Source organism: Vigna angularis, chromosome 1 (genome assembly GCF_016808095.1).
Source record: "Vigna angularis cultivar LongXiaoDou No.4 chromosome 1, ASM1680809v1, whole genome shotgun sequence".
NCBI classification, from domain to species: Eukaryota; Viridiplantae; Streptophyta; class Magnoliopsida; order Fabales; family Fabaceae; genus Vigna; species Vigna angularis.
The window spans coordinates 39122189-39140640 of record NC_068970.1 but is presented as its reverse complement, the minus strand read 5'-3'; the positions used below and the strand labels follow the sequence as shown (position 1 = coordinate 39140640).

At 36.1% G+C, this 18452-nt stretch overlaps 1 protein-coding gene across 1 annotated transcript; it reads left to right on the top strand.

Annotated features, from left to right (window-relative positions):
- The first annotated feature begins 565 nt into the window (after positions 1–565).
- On the top strand, positions 566–2365 carry LOC108337463 (rho GDP-dissociation inhibitor 1). The gene is made up of 5 exons (XM_017573998.2): positions 566–1015; positions 1145–1211; positions 1558–1776; positions 1872–1996; positions 2070–2365. The coding sequence occupies exons 1-5, from the start codon at positions 794–796 to the stop codon at positions 2148–2150; spliced, it is 714 nt and encodes a 237-aa protein (XP_017429487.1). The 5' UTR covers positions 566–793; the 3' UTR covers positions 2151–2365.
- The last annotated feature ends 16087 nt before the right edge of the window (positions 2366–18452 follow it).

The following is an 18452-nucleotide window of genomic DNA, read 5'->3' as shown; positions in this document are numbered from 1 at the left end:
CAAGATTTTAATGGTGGTTTGATTGTTCATTTTGTCTTAAAAGGGCCTCCTGCTGTTGAGAGGAGGGAAATCCACATGCAAAAGACTCTTCGACGCTCAAGTTAGTAAGAAAGTTATGATCTTTTAAAATAGAGTGAGAGTGATTGTTTATCAAGTGAACATTTCTTAAGAAATACTAGTTATATTTATAGGATCAACATGGACTATTGACTTATTATTACAATAGTACTTACCTTAAAAGTATAATAACAATATAATAAATAATAACAAAATAATAAATAATAAAGTACCAAACTATTGAAATTTAGTTATAGTAAATAAATATAGTACAAATAAACACATATTTTTCATAATGAAAAGATTTAAATAACCTTATTAGTTCGTTCTCTTTATTATGACTATTGAGTCTACTATTAACAATTATAAATGTTGTAATAATTGCTTTTTAAATATGGTAATTGTTTTTTTTCTTATTGGTAATAAAATATTGGATAACGGGATCTGAGTTTATTGGTTGTATAAACTTCTCCATCATTAGTGGTTCCCTACCAACTTTATTCCAACCGTTTTTCGTTACCTTCATGTATTTCAGGCCCACATTCACCGTGTCACACTGTTTCCTTATCTCAAATTCAACAGCTAGTAATTTCTTACACATAACAAACCTCTGAATTGAAGCCTGTCAGACAGAATTATCGCAAAGCATAGCCAAGAGAGCTCTAAATTTGTCACAACTTGGAAGTGTGTCAATCAAATTTGAGACACCACTGTGTTTGTGATTTGGAGGTTGATAATGTCTGCTGCTGTTTCCGCAACCAAGGATGTTCCCTTCAATTCTCAGTTGGAGGAAGACCTTAAAAACAAAGGAACCAATAACAAGGTTGTTGGGGAAGCAGACCGTGTTCCTTACACTGAGGATGCGGAAGGAACTGAGTCAGAGGCAGAGGAAGACCCCAAGTTGAAATTGGATCTTGGCCCTCGGTTTTCCCTCAAAGAACAGATTGAGAAAGACAAAGTAACATCCTTTCTCCGAATGTTTCTTCACTGCCCTGAGTTGCTTTTCATTAGTTTGTTATGCTTCCAACTGTTCATTGATGAAAGCTGTTCAATAATTCAACAATTTTTTCCTTTTTGTTTTCCTAAGGATGATGAAAGTTTAAGAAAATGGAAAGAACAGCTTCTGGGAAGTATTGATGTGTCTGCTGTTGGAGGTACTTCCCTTTTCATTTTGAGATGATGTGACATTATGGTGCATCTGTATTGAAAACTCTTGTTGAAGGTTGTTCTCTTCCTCCAGTTTAATTTCTTTGTTCACATAAAGCAATGCTCTCCTTTTTTTATTCACAAGATAATCATTTTGTTTAGCTCAATCTCTTGAATCAACTTGTTTAATAACAATTTTTGGTGAAAAGTATTGCTCCTTGGTAGGCAAAAGCCTAGGATTGTTTAATTTTACTTTTTATTTCAACAATATTTGTATCATTAAGGTTCATTTCAGCTCACTATTTTTGAGTCATGAAAAATCTTAAAGGCAAAAGTTCTTGTATTGTAATTCAGAGAACAAAGAGCCAGAAGTGAAGATAGTGAGCCTCACCATAATATGCCCAGGGAGGCCTGAGCTGATTTTACCAATTCCATTTACTTCTGATGCGAAGAAGAGTATCTTCATTCTCAAGGAAGGAAGTCAATACCGCTTGAAATTCTCCTTCACTGTCTCCAACAACATTGTTTCCGGCCTCAAATACACCAATGTTGTTTGGAAAACTGGGGTTAGAGGTGAGACATAGATCCCCTTTTGTGTCTTGTTGTAGAGTAATTAAACATCCATGTTTTGAATTATCTTAATGGCTTTCATGAACTAATTGAAACAGTGGACAACACCAAAAAAATGTTGGGAACTTACAGCCCAAGGCAGGAACCATATACGTATGAATTGGAAGAAGAAACTACCCCTTCAGGGTTATTCGCTAGGGGAACCTATTCAGCAAGAACCAAGGTAAAATTCAAACTACTTCACTATATGTTGTTTTTTGTTGGAAGAACTAACTAATTTTCTTTTTCTGTTTCAGTTTGTAGATGATGATCGCAAATGCTACTTGGACACAAATTACTACTTTGAAATTCAGAAGAGTTGGCCTACACCCAGTTAAGATTGAAGGGTAATTTATTGGTGGATTTTCTTTCCTTTGTCATGTTGTATCTTTCTGGCATATTGAATCCTGCTTTTGTTTACTAATCCAGAGAGTGTAGTTGTGCACATGCATGATAAATGATGGTGCAAATCCTATCCTTCTATTTTGTATGGTTCCTTTTTCCATTCTAATAGCTAGAATTCATATAAAAGGAAATGCTAGTGAAAATCACACTCATTCCACCTAAGATCTCTCTGAGTTAATTGTTATTATCTGTTAGAAGTGTCTGAGGTGTGAAGGAATTGGGGTGGAAATGGGCCCCATGTGGATAAAGGAACAAAAATCAACAAATATCCTCAACTACTGCTTCTTCTTTCTCAAAAGCTCCATCAATTCTTTGATGGTCCAGAAGCTTTTGGCAATCAGGACCACATGCTGATTGCTAACGCTAGAAATTTAAAAAAAAAATACTGGGAAAGTAAAGTTTCCGTTGACATAATTTATCATGAAGATTGAGGCCACGAAACCAATTTTTATACTCTGTGGTCTATAACATTTTTAAAGTGCCTTTCGGGTAATATTCCTAGTTCTTTTGTAAGTTGTTTATCAACTTAAGGCGATTCCAGATTATCTCACCAAAAGTGACTGATCAATTTTCTAATAAAAATTAATTATAAACGAATTAATGAATTTGTTTATATCAACATCTTTTTGTAGAGACGTGTCTTATTCGTATAGTCAATGATAATTTTTTTAGTTAATGGTTTTGATATTTTTTTCCACCAACTCTAATTGAAGAAGTAACTAAAAAAAATAAAAATTTAACTCCAAAAAGTTATGTACCTTCGTCAATTCTGAAATCAAATACGGCACGCATGTTCTGGGCATCGTTTTCAATGTGTTTGCGAGGAGGAAACCATTTATGAGATTTTCTTCTTAATTTATAGCATTTGGTTAAAAAAAAGGGATAGAAAGGAAGTTTTTTGTTTTTTTTTGGAGATTAAAGTTTTATATTGAATGTTTTCTATTCTTTTAAAATGGAAAATTGTTAAAGTAAAAAATAGGTTGACTAAAGATTAGAAAAACGTTTCAAAAAATCAAGTCAAAATTATTTAAAAGTCTGAGTTGAATGGTATTGATTGTTGTGATGCAGTAAATAATTAAAATTTATTATAATTTTAAGAAAAAATATTATAAATGTTTTACTCGAAATTTTAATACTTGGCTTTAAGTTATTAAAACAGCTGGTCAAAAGTGAATAACTTATAGTGTATACTTAAATTTAGTAATATTAAGTGTTTCGGGTACGTGGTTAGATCTCATAATCAAAAAATTTCTTCACATTTTTCTTCTAAGTTTTTTGTTATAAGGTTTTCTCGGGTTCTTTTTATTCTAACTCCAAACCGGATGGATGTATATATCTCAGAAACACTTCAACGCTTAAGTCAATTAAGTCAAGTAAGTTAAATGGTCGATCGATTTCCATAATAAAGTTTTAAATTCACAATAAATGCAATCACCTACATTCTTACTTTACTTTATTTATAGGTTTCAAAATAGACTTTTATATGCAGTTGACCTAATTGCAACCCAAAAGTTCATAAATGTGTTTTACCTGTAATTGTGTTCAATTTATAATGTAGACGCCTAATGGGTGTTTGACCGAACGAGTCACTCTTTGGGGTAACCATTTAGTTTGTAGAGAACAAGCGATAATGAAAATGTTGACCCTTTAATCAAGTGTTCATCTAGGAGCGTTGACCGTCCAGTTAAGAGATGACTGGTCGGTCATACGATACATTAATAATTTCAAATTTGTATAAATACTTTTTAAAATTTAAATATTTTAAAATTATAAATAATGGATTGATTTAATAATTTTAAATATCAATAAATTACTAACAAGTTATAATTTGTTGAAATTATGCCGTTAATTAATTCTTAAACCTCGTATTATTTGTTCACCTCTAATTAATAATCTAGAAATTTTTTTGACAAGATAACCTAATTGTTTTTATCATAACAGATAACATCAAACTTTAATGAACTAATAATTTTATCTAAGTAAATGGTTAGGACAAAAAAATGATATATCAAAATATTAGTTGAGACTATCAACAAATTCATCTAGCTAATTGCATGTATTTTGAGCAAACTGCCAAACACAAATTAAGTTACAAACTAACTCCAATTAGTTAGAGTTAAGTTATGCACCCAACCATCTCATGATTCCATAATAAAAAATGGTTTGCATCTTCATCTCATTCATCACTAGTAAAAAAAACGGATTTAAAAGCGCTATATACGCTTCGGTTTAAGCAAACCCGAAGCGTATACAAGCGCGGTGGCAGAACCATAAATAAAACTAACCTATATGCCTCGGTTGCTTTAAAACCGATGCCTAAAGCACGATACTACCTCGGTCCAACACCCAACCGAAGCATAAACCTACCAGCTGATGTGACTTTCCAACCTCTAACTACATTTACTAACTCGGTTTACACGAAACCGGTGCCTAAAGAGAGTTACAAACTCGGTTCTGCGCTGACCGAGGCATATAGGCTGCTCCAGACCTGCCACCACCTGCCACTCTACTAACTCGGTTCTCCTCAAAACCGAAGCGTAAAGCTCTGCCAACCTCTGACGTACGCGGTTTGGCCTCGGTTTCGTTCAAGACGTACGCGGTTTGGGCATCGGGTTCGTTCAAGACCGAAGCGTACGTTCACGAACAATAAGGACCGAGGCATAAGCCTCTCCTGCCACACGCACAATAAGGACCCGAGGCAAATAAGCCTCTCTTATTTCCCCAAAATTTTCCCCAAGTTGAAGGAAAACCTAGCTCCCTCCTCGCTCTCGCCTCCGTTCGCTCTCCCTCCCTCCCTCCCCTGGCTCTCGCCTCCCCTACCCTCGCTCTCGCCTCCCCTGGCTCTCGCCTCCCTCCCCTCGCTCTCGCCTCCCGCCCCTCACTCTCGCCTCCCACCCCTCGCCCTCGCCTTCCGATTTAAACGCGCCATGTATACCTCAGTTGCACCAGAGCCCACAGCGGAATCCACATACTGCTTCGGTTAAGACAAGAGCCGAAGCATATACCTCTGCACAGCCCTGGCATTTCTGTCTGATAAGACATTTGACTTTTGAGAAGCCTCTATTGCCTCGGTTCTGCCACGCAACCGAGGCCTAAAACTCTGCTCCTTGCACCTGCTACACAGCGCCCTAGCGCCCTGACATTTCTGTCTGAAAAGACATTTGAAAAGTCAAAACGCCTACCTACTGCCTCGGTTTATTAAGTAACCGAAGCCTAAACCCCTCACTACTGGTAACTGCTGGTAACTGAAAAGTCAGAACGCCTACCTACTGCCTCGGTTTGGTAGGCAACCGGTGCCTAAACGAGGACCTATTGCATTAGGCTTCAGGGGAACCGAGGCCGAAACCAGTGCTATACCTGTCAACTGCTGCTACGCCTGCTCCTTGATTGTCACGCCTGCTCCTTGATTGCCACGCCACACCTAGGGCATCGGTTTATTCCTGAACCGAGGTCGTTGGTCATAGCTACGACATCGGTTTATTAGGTAACCGAAGCCTAAACGCCTCACTACTGGTAACTGCTGCTAACTGAAAAGTCAGAACGCCTACCTACTGCTTCGGTTTGGTAGGCAACCGGTGCGGTATTTGGTTATTACCTCGCGTGTTTAAGTAACCGAGGTAGTAGCTCTAATTCATAAACTGAAACAGACAGCTTCTTCTTCCTCGTATTCATTTGTGTTTTCTGTCGCCGCGCCACCGCTTCCAGTTCTCTCGCCTGCGTCCTCCCTTCGCCGTCTCGCCATTGGTGCCTCGCCGGTTTCCGCCACTGCTGCTGCCATTAGTGCCTTGCCGGTCTTCGCCACTACTGCTGCCATTGGTGCCTCGTCGGTCTCCGCCACTGCTGCTGTCATTGGTGCCTTGCCGGTCTCCGCCATTGCTTCTGCCATTGGTGCGTCGCCGGTCTCCGCCACTGTTGCTGCCAGTGGTCTCGCCTGCCGGTGCTTCCTCCGCCACTGCTGCCTCCGCCGGTACTGCCTCCAACGGTACTGCCTCCAGCGCTGTTTCATTCTTTCGGTCTGCATTGAGGTTAGTTCATTGTGATTTTGCTGATAATAATTGTTGTTTCTTGCTGATAATAATTGTTGTTTCTGGAGGAGAATCAAATTGTATGTATTAGTTGTTTTGATTTTTTTAATTTTGTTGGTAGTGTATGTATTGGTTGTATGTATTTGCCGTTTGTTGTTGGCAGTGTATTGACTGTTTGGGAGTTGGATTGTTAGGATAAGTAGTGTGTCACACACTATTCCAAGTTAATTTAGAAATGTATAGTGTAGTGATTGGCACGTTGAATTGTAGATTGTTTAGTTTAGATAAATAAAAGTTGAGTTTCAACAAACTTTGAAGGCTGGAAATTTGGGATGATTAATTGGTTCTAAGTCTAACACTTATTTATTTTTCAAGGAATTGATTCAAAGAGTGTAACTCAAGGTAGTTAACAAAATATAAAACATAAAAAATAACAAGATTGATAGATTTTGAGACCAATTGAACGCATTTGGTGTAGATAAAAATTATGAAAAGTAGACAAAAAAGAGAGTTAAGGTTTGGTAAGTTTAGTTTAGAATAAATAACAAGAAAGAAATTTAAAAAACAAAGACTTGTTGGGTTTTAGATGGAAGGAAGGGAGATACGTTAATTTAAACAATATTCAAATAAGGTTTGAGAAACATGTTGTAAACAAGTGAAATAAACTCAAGTATCTAAACCCTAAAGTTAATTGAAATGACATTATTTACTCTTGGTTGAATATATTGTTTGGTTGAATATATTACATGTTGCGTATGTAATTATTTGTTTGCTTGAATATATATTGTTGTTGTGAATTAGCCTTAGTTTCCCGTTTAAGATTCAGTACAAAAATTATTTACTATCTCCATATTTTTTTAACAAACGTACTTTTTACAAATGAAAATAGAGAAGATGGTAATAATAATTTACAGTATTGAATCTTGAATTGTCCGGTTGGACAGTTTAAGAAGAGTAATAATTTTTTCATAGTTTATTATAACATATCAATTTTAATATACATTTCTTAAATTTCACGAAAATTTGTCGGTGTGTTTTGTATTGATCTTCGGGTACATATTTGATTGTGATTTATAATCACTTTCATTTCGTGTAACCTGAAGACCAATGCGAAATGCTGGCAAAATTTCGTGAAATATGAGATATGTTGTTTAAAATTGATATGTTTAATAAACTAAAAAAAGTGAATCTTCTTGAATGGGATAGGGTCACACCTTGAATACAAACACGATCAAAGTGATAATTCAAGATTATTGAAATTGTGTAAACAATTTCAGTAAACATGCGTACAGATAGAGGGTGGATTAATTTACCACGCATCAGCACTGAGTACGAGAGAGGGGTAGAAGAATTTATAGAGTTTGCGCAACGTAATGCGAGTACAAGTGGTGATAATGAAGTGAAGTTCAGATGTCCCTGTGTGAACTGTTTGAATGGGAGGAAGTTGAACGCAAGTGATATTAGGGAACATCTTATCTGTGATGGTTTCATACGAAGTTATACAACATGGATATGGCATGGCGAATTAACAGACTTTCCAACTGTCTCTCCAACTGAAAATGTTTATGATTCCACAATGGATATGGAAGATCAAGCAGAAGAAGACAACTTAGAGGACATGATCCGCGATGTTGGTGTAGAAGCTTTTGCCCAAGCGCATGTGTATGAAACGATGTCCACTGATGCGGAGACTCCTTTGTATGCGGGTTCAACTAAGTTCACACGGTTGTCAGCGGTGTTAAGGCTCATGAATTTAAAGGCGAGCAATGGATGGAGTGATAAGAGTTTTACAGAATTGTTGTCGTTGTTGAATGAAATGCTGCCATATGGAAATACGTTACCCAATCGTAATTATGATGCAAAAAAAATTATTTGTCCGATGGGTATGGAATATAAACGGATACATGCATGTCCGAATGATTGCATATTATATAGGAATGAGAATGAAGTTTTGATAAAGTGTCCAAAGTGTGGGTTATCACGATACAAGTCAAAAAACAACGGTGAAGATGGTGGTCACACAGAAAAGAATGGTTCTTCTTTGAAAGTAGTTTGGTACTTTCCACTAGTTGCCAGACTTAAGCGTTTGTTCGCGAATCCCAAAGACGCTAAAAACCTAAGATGGCATGCAGATGAGAGAACAACTGATGGGCTGCTTCGTCATCCAGCTGATTCAAAGCAATGGAAAATTATTGATCAAGAATTCCCCCAATTTAGTGAAGAATGTAGAAATCTTAGGTTTGGCTTAGCTACTGATGGAATGAATCCATTTGGTAATTTAAGTACCAATCATAGTTGTTGGCCCGTTATACTGATAATTTACAACTTATCTCATGGATTGTGCATGAAAAGAAAGTACATGATGTTGTCAATGTTGATATCTGGTCCAAAGCAGCCTGGAAATGACATCGATGTTTATCTAAGGCCACTAGTTGAAGACTTGAAGTTGTTGTGGGTTGATGGGGTTGAAATATTTGATGCCTTTGCTTCAGAAACTTTCATGATGCATGCCATGTTATTTTGCACCATTAATGACTTCCCAGCTTACGGTAATTTGTCGGGGTACAATGTGAAGGGTCATAAAGCATGTCCTATATGTGAAGAAAACACTGCAGCTCAACAATTAAAACACGGAAGGAAGACAGTGTATATGCGTCATCGACGATTTTTACAATCTAATCATCCGTATCGAAGGTTAAAGAAAGCATTCAATGGAGAACAAGAGAAAGACAATGCACCCAGTCCACTTACTGGACTTGAAGTTGCTGAGAAAGTTAATAGAGTACATCATATATTTGGGAAAACGTCGAAGAAGTCTTCTGTAACGACCACTTGGAAGAAGAAATCAATATTCTTCGATCTTCCATATTGGTCAAAGTTAGATGTTAGACATTGCATAGATGTCATGCATGTTGAGAAAAATGTCTGTGATAGCTTGATTGGTACACTACTAAACATCCAGGGAAAAACACAAGATGGAGTGAATGCGCGTTTGGATTTGGTTGACATGAAGATCCGAGAAGAGTTGGCACCAAGAGAGATTGGTAAACGTACTTATTTGCCCCTTGCATGTTACACAATGTCCAAACAAGAGAAGATAAGTTTTTGTCTTTGTTTAAAGAGTATCAAGGTACCACAAGGATACTCTTCAAATTTCAAGAGCTTAGTGTCAATGCAGGACTTAAAGCTTGTTGGACTGAAGTCTCACGATTGCCACGTCTTAATGCAACAGTTGTTACCAGTGGCAATTCGTGGAATTTTGCCCAAAAAAGTTAGGCTGACCATAACTCGATTGTGCTCATTTTTCTCATCAATTTGTAGTAAAGTCATCGATCCTACAAAGTTAGATGAACTTCAAAGCGAAATTATCATCATCTTGTGCCAACTAGAAATGTTTTTCCCTCCATCCTTTTTTGACATCATGGTGCATTTACTTGTTCATTTGGTCAGAGAAATAAAGTTGTGTGGACCAGTATACTTAAGATGGATGTACCCTATTGAGCGTTATATGAAGATTTTGAAAGGGTACGTCAAAAATCAATATCGTCCAAAAGGTTCAATGATTGAAAGATATTATTGAAGAAAGTATTGAGTTTTGCTCTGAGTATATGACTAAAGCAAATCCGATAGGAGTCCCTCGGACATCATGGTTGAGTAGATATTCTACAAGTAAAAGCATCCGAGGTGTGAATGTGGTGACAAAAAGTCGTGAAAAATTGATGCAAGCACATATGTACATATTAAACAACACAGATGAAGTGATCCCATTTTTGGAAGCACACAAAGCCGTTGTAAGGGACAACTATCCACGACAATCAGAGAAATGGCAGTTGATGGAGCATAACAGAACATTCTTGTCCTGGTTCAAATCTGAAGTTTCGAAAGAATCACGGTCCTCTGAGACTTTGTTGTGGTTAGCAAATGGCTTGAAGTTTGATGTTGTATGTTGTACAGGCTACGAAATTAATAATTGCACATTCTATACAAAGACTTTGGATGATAAAAGCACAGTACAAAATAGTGGCGTCAGTCTAGAAGCTGAGTCGCTATAGTTTTCCACATCCAAAGATCAAAATCCTATAATTGGATCCATGAGATACTATGGTAGAATTGAAGAGATATTTGAAGTTGATTACACTAAGTTTTCCATTGCACTTTTCAAATGTAAGTGGGTAGACAATAAAAGTGGTGTCAAAATAGATGAATCTGGTATGACACTTGTTGATTTTCGAAAGGTTGGTTATAGAGACGAACCGTTCATCATGGCATATCAAGCAAGTCAGGTTTTTTATGTCAAAGATCCTGCGTCTGACCATTGGTATGTTGCTCTCCAAGGAAAAAGGCAAATTGAAGATAAAGAAGAAAATCTAAGTAATCTTCATATCGCTGACAACCATCCATTTAAAACGACAATAAATTTGGATGACGACCCTCTAATTGATGATATACAAGCAATACGAGAAGATCACAATGAGGGAATATATATATGACCAATCCATATGATTATGTATGAATTTCATGTTTGTGTAAATATTTATGGCTTTTGTTAAATAATATATGTTATTTTATAAGTGCTTTATTTATATTTCATCTTATTTATTGTGACAGATACATGGCTGAGTCACCTCATTCGTCAGGCGATGAAGTCCCCACCACTTCTAGACGGACGAGAGGAGCAACGAGGTTACGACAGCTTATACTTAGAAGAAATGCAGGTGAGAGGACACCTATCATTATTGACGTGGTCACTGGAGTTGCATCTGGCCCAAATGCAGATGTATTTAGGTCTTACCTTGGAGTATTGGCACGTGATCGTATCTCTATACTTACTCCATCCTTTGACAATGTTTCTGAGGCTGATCGGAATCTCATCTGGCAAGATCTATTGGTAAGTTAAGCAATATTGCTCCATCTTCTATATTCATTATATTGATAAATCTGTATTGATATAAGGTTATTACTTTCTTTGTTGCAGATAACATTTGTTATGCCAAACGTTGAGAGCTTAAGGAATAAGTGTTTATCTGCAATTGCAGAAAGATTTCGAGGGTTTAAGACAAAATTGACGTCTAGATATATATTTGGACCAAAAAGTAATGAAAATCCATGTTCCAAATATTCAGCAATTGACGAAGCAACATGGCGTCAGTTTGTAGAGCTTCGTTCATCCGAGGCGTGGCAGGTAAGCACAGTAAAATCATTCAATTCATCATTCATAATTCTCTACTATGACAATTGTTTCATATTGTCACAGGAAAAAAGGTCAAAAGCACAGGGAATAAGCGCTCAGAATAAAAATCCACACCTATTGTCTCGTGGTGGATATAGGAAGCTTGAAGAAAAAATAATGAAGCAGAAGTCAGATAGCAGACTTCCACTTTCTGAGGGTGGTGACCCTCCTCCTCCTCCTTCACCACCATCTCGGCACGAGAAGTGGAAGTTAGCCCGTATAAGACCATCGGGCTCCTACACTTCCGAGTCTGCCAGAGAAATATCTGAAAGAATTGTAAGATGTCATTTCTTATATTTTTACATTAATTTTGTTATATATATTACATAGATTTTTCTAATGATTTTGAACTTTTGTTATGTGACAGGACTCCATGGTTGAGCAGAGCTCCCAAGGTCAATTCACACAAGAAGGTCGTCAAGATATTCTTGCCACAGCTATTGGACGACCTGAGCACCCAGGACGGGTGCGTGGTGCTAGGACTGGCATAGGCATACGACAGTTTTTTGGGTCTTCCTCGCGTCCATATTCATACGAAAAGATGAAGGAGGAAATAAGAAAAGAGATGACGCAGGAGATCACAAAGAAGGTTCGGGCACAGTTGTATGATGAAGTTGCTGAAATGGTTGCGCGCCAGTTCCAGCAGCATTATGAGGATTATGGCAATCGTCCTCCGCCATCTCCTGTAGCGGAACATGTTGTGCCCCCTACAGGTAAACTTATTTATTTTTGGTAACTAATTTACTTTTTGCATAACCTAACATTTAATTTGACAGGTAGAAGCGGTAAAGGAAGTTGTTCAGCTTTCGGTGCCCCAGGGGATGACATGGATGAAACTCGTCCATGTCAGTTATTGATAACACTCTAGATTTACATATTTTTCTTTGTTAAAAATCATTTCTTAGATTTCTTTAGTTTTTAATTTCTTAGAATTAGGCTAGTTTTATGTTTTTCTCTTAATTCTTTAGTTTTATAAAATTTTAGTTAAAAATAGGTTTTTAGATGTAATTTTTAATCTTTGTTAATAATTAGGAAATTAGTATTTTTCTGAAATTCTTTTAATAAAAAAATGTTTGGTTTTAATTAGTTTTTAATCTCATAATATTTCTTCTTATTTGCATTCTAACTCTTTTATTCATTTTTTTTAGATTGGATCTGGTTTGGGCTTGAACAGCCAGCAAAAACACTGGGCCTTGATCCCTCTTTGGGCTGTTTTGTGGCTGAATCTATTGGACAGCAGGGAGCAACAATTGGGCCGCTGAGAAGCAAGCCTTGGGCTGACAATGCTGCTGCCACATTTGGATTATTAGGCCATTCGTAAACGCTGCGTTTGGTTTGACGGTGCAGGCTTGGAGAATTGGGCTGAGTGGATTGGCGCTGCTGCAGTGGGCTTTGCCCTTTAGTGGAACGTCATCATTTTGGTGTTCTGTTCCTTTGGGGGTCTTCACTCCATCACTTCATTTGGAGGCAGTAGCACACACGAGCCAAGAGAGAGTGAGGCGAGAGGAAGAAGAGGAGAGCTCCACTGGTGCGGTCTTGCCCGGAGAAGATGACCGGAGCTGACCGGCACTGCCACATGGAGGGCCAAGATTACAGCGTGTCAAGCAAGGTTCCCCTCTCCCAATTTTTTCTCTTTTTTCCGTTTTCCACCCTATAAAAAGGGTTCTCTCATGTAAAATAGAGAACACTTCTTCATACACTTTTAGACCTTTTCAGTTTACAGTTCTCCGTTCTATAGTTTAGGGCTTTTATGCTTTCGTAGGATTAGAGTTCTTGGTTGCTGGATTTCGCCGATAAGCTTGCGAGAGTGACAGACCGTGAGTGCATTGTTGAATCCGGTAGTGTGTAATTTTCTTTCTCATGATTAATAAAGTGCAATTTAGTGATTCTTTCTCAGTTCTTGTTTGTGTTTTGATGTTGTTCACTGTTTTGATTTCGGTGCTTGTTATGTTTGAGAAATTGAATTGGACTCCGATTCTCTGCATCTTTGCGATTCCTCTTTGGAATTAAATGACTCCGTAGTGAGCATTCTTTATCGAGATGTCTTCTCGAGACAGAGAAGAGTCCAATGTATAAAGATTCATCCGAATTTCTTTTTGTATATCAGATTTAAATTTTGTCCTATGACTTCAATTCTGTTTTTGAGATTGTTATATTGCTTTTGATTAGTTAAAATTTAGGTACTGTTTTTGCTTTGTTTCAATTCTAAATTCTGTTCTTGATTGATTTCTGGTGATGTATAGATTAGGATAGAGTGATCTGTGTTGCTGATTTGGTTTAATTGCTAGTTGATTTCTGTTTTAGCCAATACTTCTTACTTTGATTTTTGTCTTCCTGTGAATATAGATTAGGTTCAGTAGATTAGATGTTGGATGTCCACTCTTTTGGTTCTAATACATGTATATACTACTTCTTTTAGGCATCTTAGTATCTTGTTCAGTTTTAGTTTTGGTTTCCTTGTACTGTTAACTATTAGCATTCATAGGTTAGTTTTGATTGCATTCAGTTCTCATTTTAGTTTAGATTCTGTTTTGTTATGCATTCATTTTATACTTTAGCTTAGGTTTCAGTTTTTTGCATTTTATTTTTCTTCTTTTCTTTTTAAAACAGATTTCGTTTCTTTACTGTTTTCTTTTTAAATTTCTTTGTTTTAATTCCTTTTCCCCACCTTGTTTTTATAGTTAAGTAGTAAATAATTACAAGAATTAACTTTACACTCTGAAGCTTAATCATAGTTGAGTCCTTGGATTGATCCTTGGTTATCCCTCTACTACATTAGTGGGGAAACCGAGTTTGTTGGCTTTGATGCGACTAAAAGTGAGTTTAACAGTTATATATTCTTTCTGATATTGGGACCATGCTAGTGGCTCGTGGTACAGTTTATGAGACAGCCACTGTAGTGCATGGTGTACAACTTTCAGAAGATGAGTTCAAGGTCACGGTGGATGAAGTTGTCATAGCGGATGTCGTTCTTCCTGTGCCTACAGATGAGTTCTTCACTGTGGAAGAAGCATTTAAGTCCTTTGTCGCCTGGCCTAGACATTTGGTTGGTGATGTATCTAATCCCCCGGTAAACACTCGTACTATATACTTCTCAATTTTAATATTTACTTCTAATTGACGTTATAACATAACCATTTTTGCATTTAACAGCAGATAGGTAAAAAGGGAAGTCCTCCACCGAAGAAGACTTATTTATCTGAGGATGACCCTCTTGGTGCGTTAGACGAGCTTGCTAAAATCATTTCAGATGTGCCGATGAATGTACACTGGAATTCTACTACATTTGGAAGAGAAGCTCAGATCCCATTGTACTTGCATCATCAAGATGTTAGGGAGCTTGCGTCGGGTAGAGAAGAAATTAATATTACACTCATTCAGCTGTGGATGATGTAAGTTTATGAAAACTTTTTTATACAATTCTATTTTATCAACTTACTTATATCATATTATTTCTTCATTTTAGGTATATGTTTGATGTTAGTTACAAGAAGGGGTTCAACGATGTATATGGGTTCATTGACCCCTCTATGACTCATGAAAGAAATAAATTTGATGATATTCAGACATACATCACCACTTGCTTTGCAATGGGGAAGGAGATATATTTTCTCCCTTATATACATGGGTAAGTGAAGTTTGTTAACTTCAACACATTCATTTATTAATTTTGGTATATGATTCATAAGTTATTACCAATTTCAGGTGTCATTGGCAGCTACTTGTGATCTTCATACCGGAGAACACTGTTGTCTGGTTTTGTTCATTGCAGAAGTCTCCTCCCAGCTCTCTTAGACATGTAGTAGATTGGTAAGAATCTCAATGTTTCGACTTTTTTGTTATATAAATGTATGCTAAAGGAATGTTTTTTAATAGTTCCCTTGCAACACATATGATGTTATCTGGAAGATCTACTGCTACAGCTAAAAAGCTTGCATGGGTTGCCCTTAAGGTTTGGTATTTTAGTCCATACTTTGTTATATTTGGTTCAATTCAAATGATGTTACTTAACATTTTATAATTATGATGATATATTGTAGTGTAATAGACAAATGGGGTCATATGAATGTGGTTACTACGTTATGTTTTGGATGATGACCATCATTCGTGCACATTACACCAGTGGATGGGAAACGGTAATATTTAGGTTTGAATTTTATGTTCTCTATAGTTTGGATTTCATATACACTAATTGAAATCATTGTGTTTTATGCAGAAATTTAATAGGACTGTTCCAATTCCAGAGAAGTCAATTCAACTTGTGAGGAAAACACTTGCTAAATATGTAATTTATTTATATAATAGTATGTAGTAGATATTAGGATATAGTAAGTTCTAAGTTTATGTTTCTAAGTTGTTTTATGCTTTTCTACATTATTGTAAGTTTAACTTTGTACATTGCATTGATTTATGATTGAAACTTGATTTATGATTACATTGGATTGATTTATATGCTTCTAAGAAGTTGATTTATGATTCCATTCAATATATTTATGTTTTAGTATAATTTTCATTTAAAATATACGTTTCTACATTATTCTGGACTGTTCTGGCTATAAAAATATATGCAGGTCTGTTTCTGTGGTTGGGAATGTTGCAGAAACAGACCTCATTTAAAAAAAGAAAAGAATATATGCCTCGGTTATGGTCCCAACCGAAGTAGAAAGACCACTTACGGCCTCGGTTATGGTCAAACCCGAAGCAGAAAGTCTTGCGGATGAGAACAAAAAAAAAAGGGTCTACTGCCTCGGTTCCAGCCATAACCGAGGCAGTAGAGTGGCACATACTGCATCGGTTTCAGCTATAACCGAGGCATAAAAGTCATTACTGCTTCGGTTAGTACTGAACCGAGGCAAAATCCTCTGCTTTCATGCCTCGGGTCTCAACCGAGGCCAAAAGTATAGACTTTTTGCCTCGCCTGAATATGCCTCGGTTCGAAAACCGCGGCCTATAGACAAAAATAACCGCTGTCGTTTCCCCTGATTGTACTAGTGCATGCACTTTCTGTCAATACATGTCAGACACCCTAGTTGTTTAACATTCAGTACATACCTTTGGTTTACATACTTGAAATATAACATTACTTGAATATTTTGTGAGATTAAGTGTCTTGAGAATTTGGTACTCTTAAGTTCTTGTCTTGAACTGCTTCTCATATAAAACAATGTGTGATTCTTCAAAGGTGATATGTTTTCCGTCTTTCTTATCTTATCCATTTCCTTTTCATTTTACATTTTTATTTTTACACTTTTATTCTGTATGTTTCCTCTATGGTTTCTTTGGTCAATAATTTTTGTTCAAATTCTTCTAAGAATTGATAAATCCTTCAAATGTTAAGAAAAACTTATTTCTCCATACTTCAGTTAAAAAAACCTTCCAAACACTGAGAAAAGAAATTTATAACACTTGTAAATCATTACAAGATTTGCCTACTCTAATACTATAGAAAAAAAAATTATAATAGAGAAATTGAAAAGAATAGTATATATAATATTTTCATTTTAAAAACCTAATATAATCATGATACTGAATACCTACATTAAAAACCAAAACAAACTACTAGTCGTCATAAAAACATTTTTATTACAATTATCAATTATACTTGTAAAAAAACAACTAATTACACCTAATAGTATGAAGTATAAATGTGTTAATATGGTTTTCTTTTCATCATACAATCATACAATTAAAAAAAAAATAATATTACAAGTTTATCATGACTCACCAAATAAGATAAGTTACATATATTAGGATACAAAAATTTTACAATTTTTTAAGAAAGTCAAATACATCAAATTTCTTTATTTTCAAATTATTTCATTTAAATATATTTTTGGATAAAGTATTTAATGTCAATTATTTTTAGGTAAAGTTTATCAATTGCGAACAAACACAAAAGCTTCTTGATATTAAATATTATTTAATAATTCAAAAATATAAGTTGTATTATACAATATCGAGATCATCTCATCCAAGAACACAATTGCACTATGTTAGACTAAGTTCAGCTTAGTCGATAACACATTAGTAGTTATGTGCGACCGATGATCATTATGGTCATGGATTCTCAACATCATGTCAACCTAGACAATATGGTAATGACTCTTCTCGCCTTTATGACAGGGCATTCATTAGCATTTACTAGCATATTTAAATCTTCCTAAAACAATTTAACATAATTAATTAGGGTCATAGGTACATAAAGGGTCTCACTTTTCAAGTAAAGGGTATCTTGAATATTATTCACTTATCCGGGTTACCTAGATTATATTGACTAACTTGAGCATCAAAGTGTTTGTAAGTACCCACCCTCTTAATAGAAAATGCCCCAACCATGGCTAGAATGATTAAAGAATATTAGGTTTCACCTAAACTAAGCAAGCCTAAGTTGATGTTCATTTGGAATAAGGAAGATGTGAAGACCTAATATCAGATTCTTTTTTAAATATTAGAGTAGTAATATTTTATAGGCTTTATATTATGGACCTAGTAGCATAGAATTTATTGGGGCCTTCTATTAAGTCATAGTTTGGGCTTAGGACTAATAGTCTAATTTAGGCCTAAAATGATATGCGCCTAACTTTGGGCTGAGGTTGGACTGCATGAATTAGGTTTTCTTAAACCCTAATTTGACACAAACTTGGAGAGTAAGTCGCCTCCTTGTACTCAAAACGGTAATGAGAGTGTGAGTGCTTAGGTGACAAGTCACACCTTAAACATGCTCTCTTTTGGCGTCATTTTTCAAATTTTAAGACTAGTTTGAATTCAATTTTGGATCTCCTTTTCGGAGACCACTTTAGGGTTTCTTGGCTTGTAAATAAAAGTCTCTCCCTTTGTATTTTTCAGCTTGAATTTGAGTAATGAAATGTTTCCCACTTGTATGCACACGCCTCTTGTTTGGACTCACCTTAGAGTAGAATATTCTCTAGACTACTCTAGCTTTCTTTCCAGGAGTTGATCTCACCTCTCTTAGGATTCCT

Excerpts from the sequence above, each read along its gene's own strand:
- LOC108337463 (XM_017573998.2), top strand. The coding sequence starts at position 794 with ATGTCTGCTGCTGTTTCCGCAACCAAGGATGTTCCCTTCAATTCTCAG. Across the intron at positions 1,212-1,557 it reads TGATGTGTCTGCTGTTGGAG|AGAACAAAGAGCCAGAAGTG; the intron begins GTACTTCCCTTT and ends ATTGTAATTCAG. Across the intron at positions 1,997-2,069 it reads CCTATTCAGCAAGAACCAAG|TTTGTAGATGATGATCGCAA; the intron begins GTAAAATTCAAA and ends TTTCTGTTTCAG.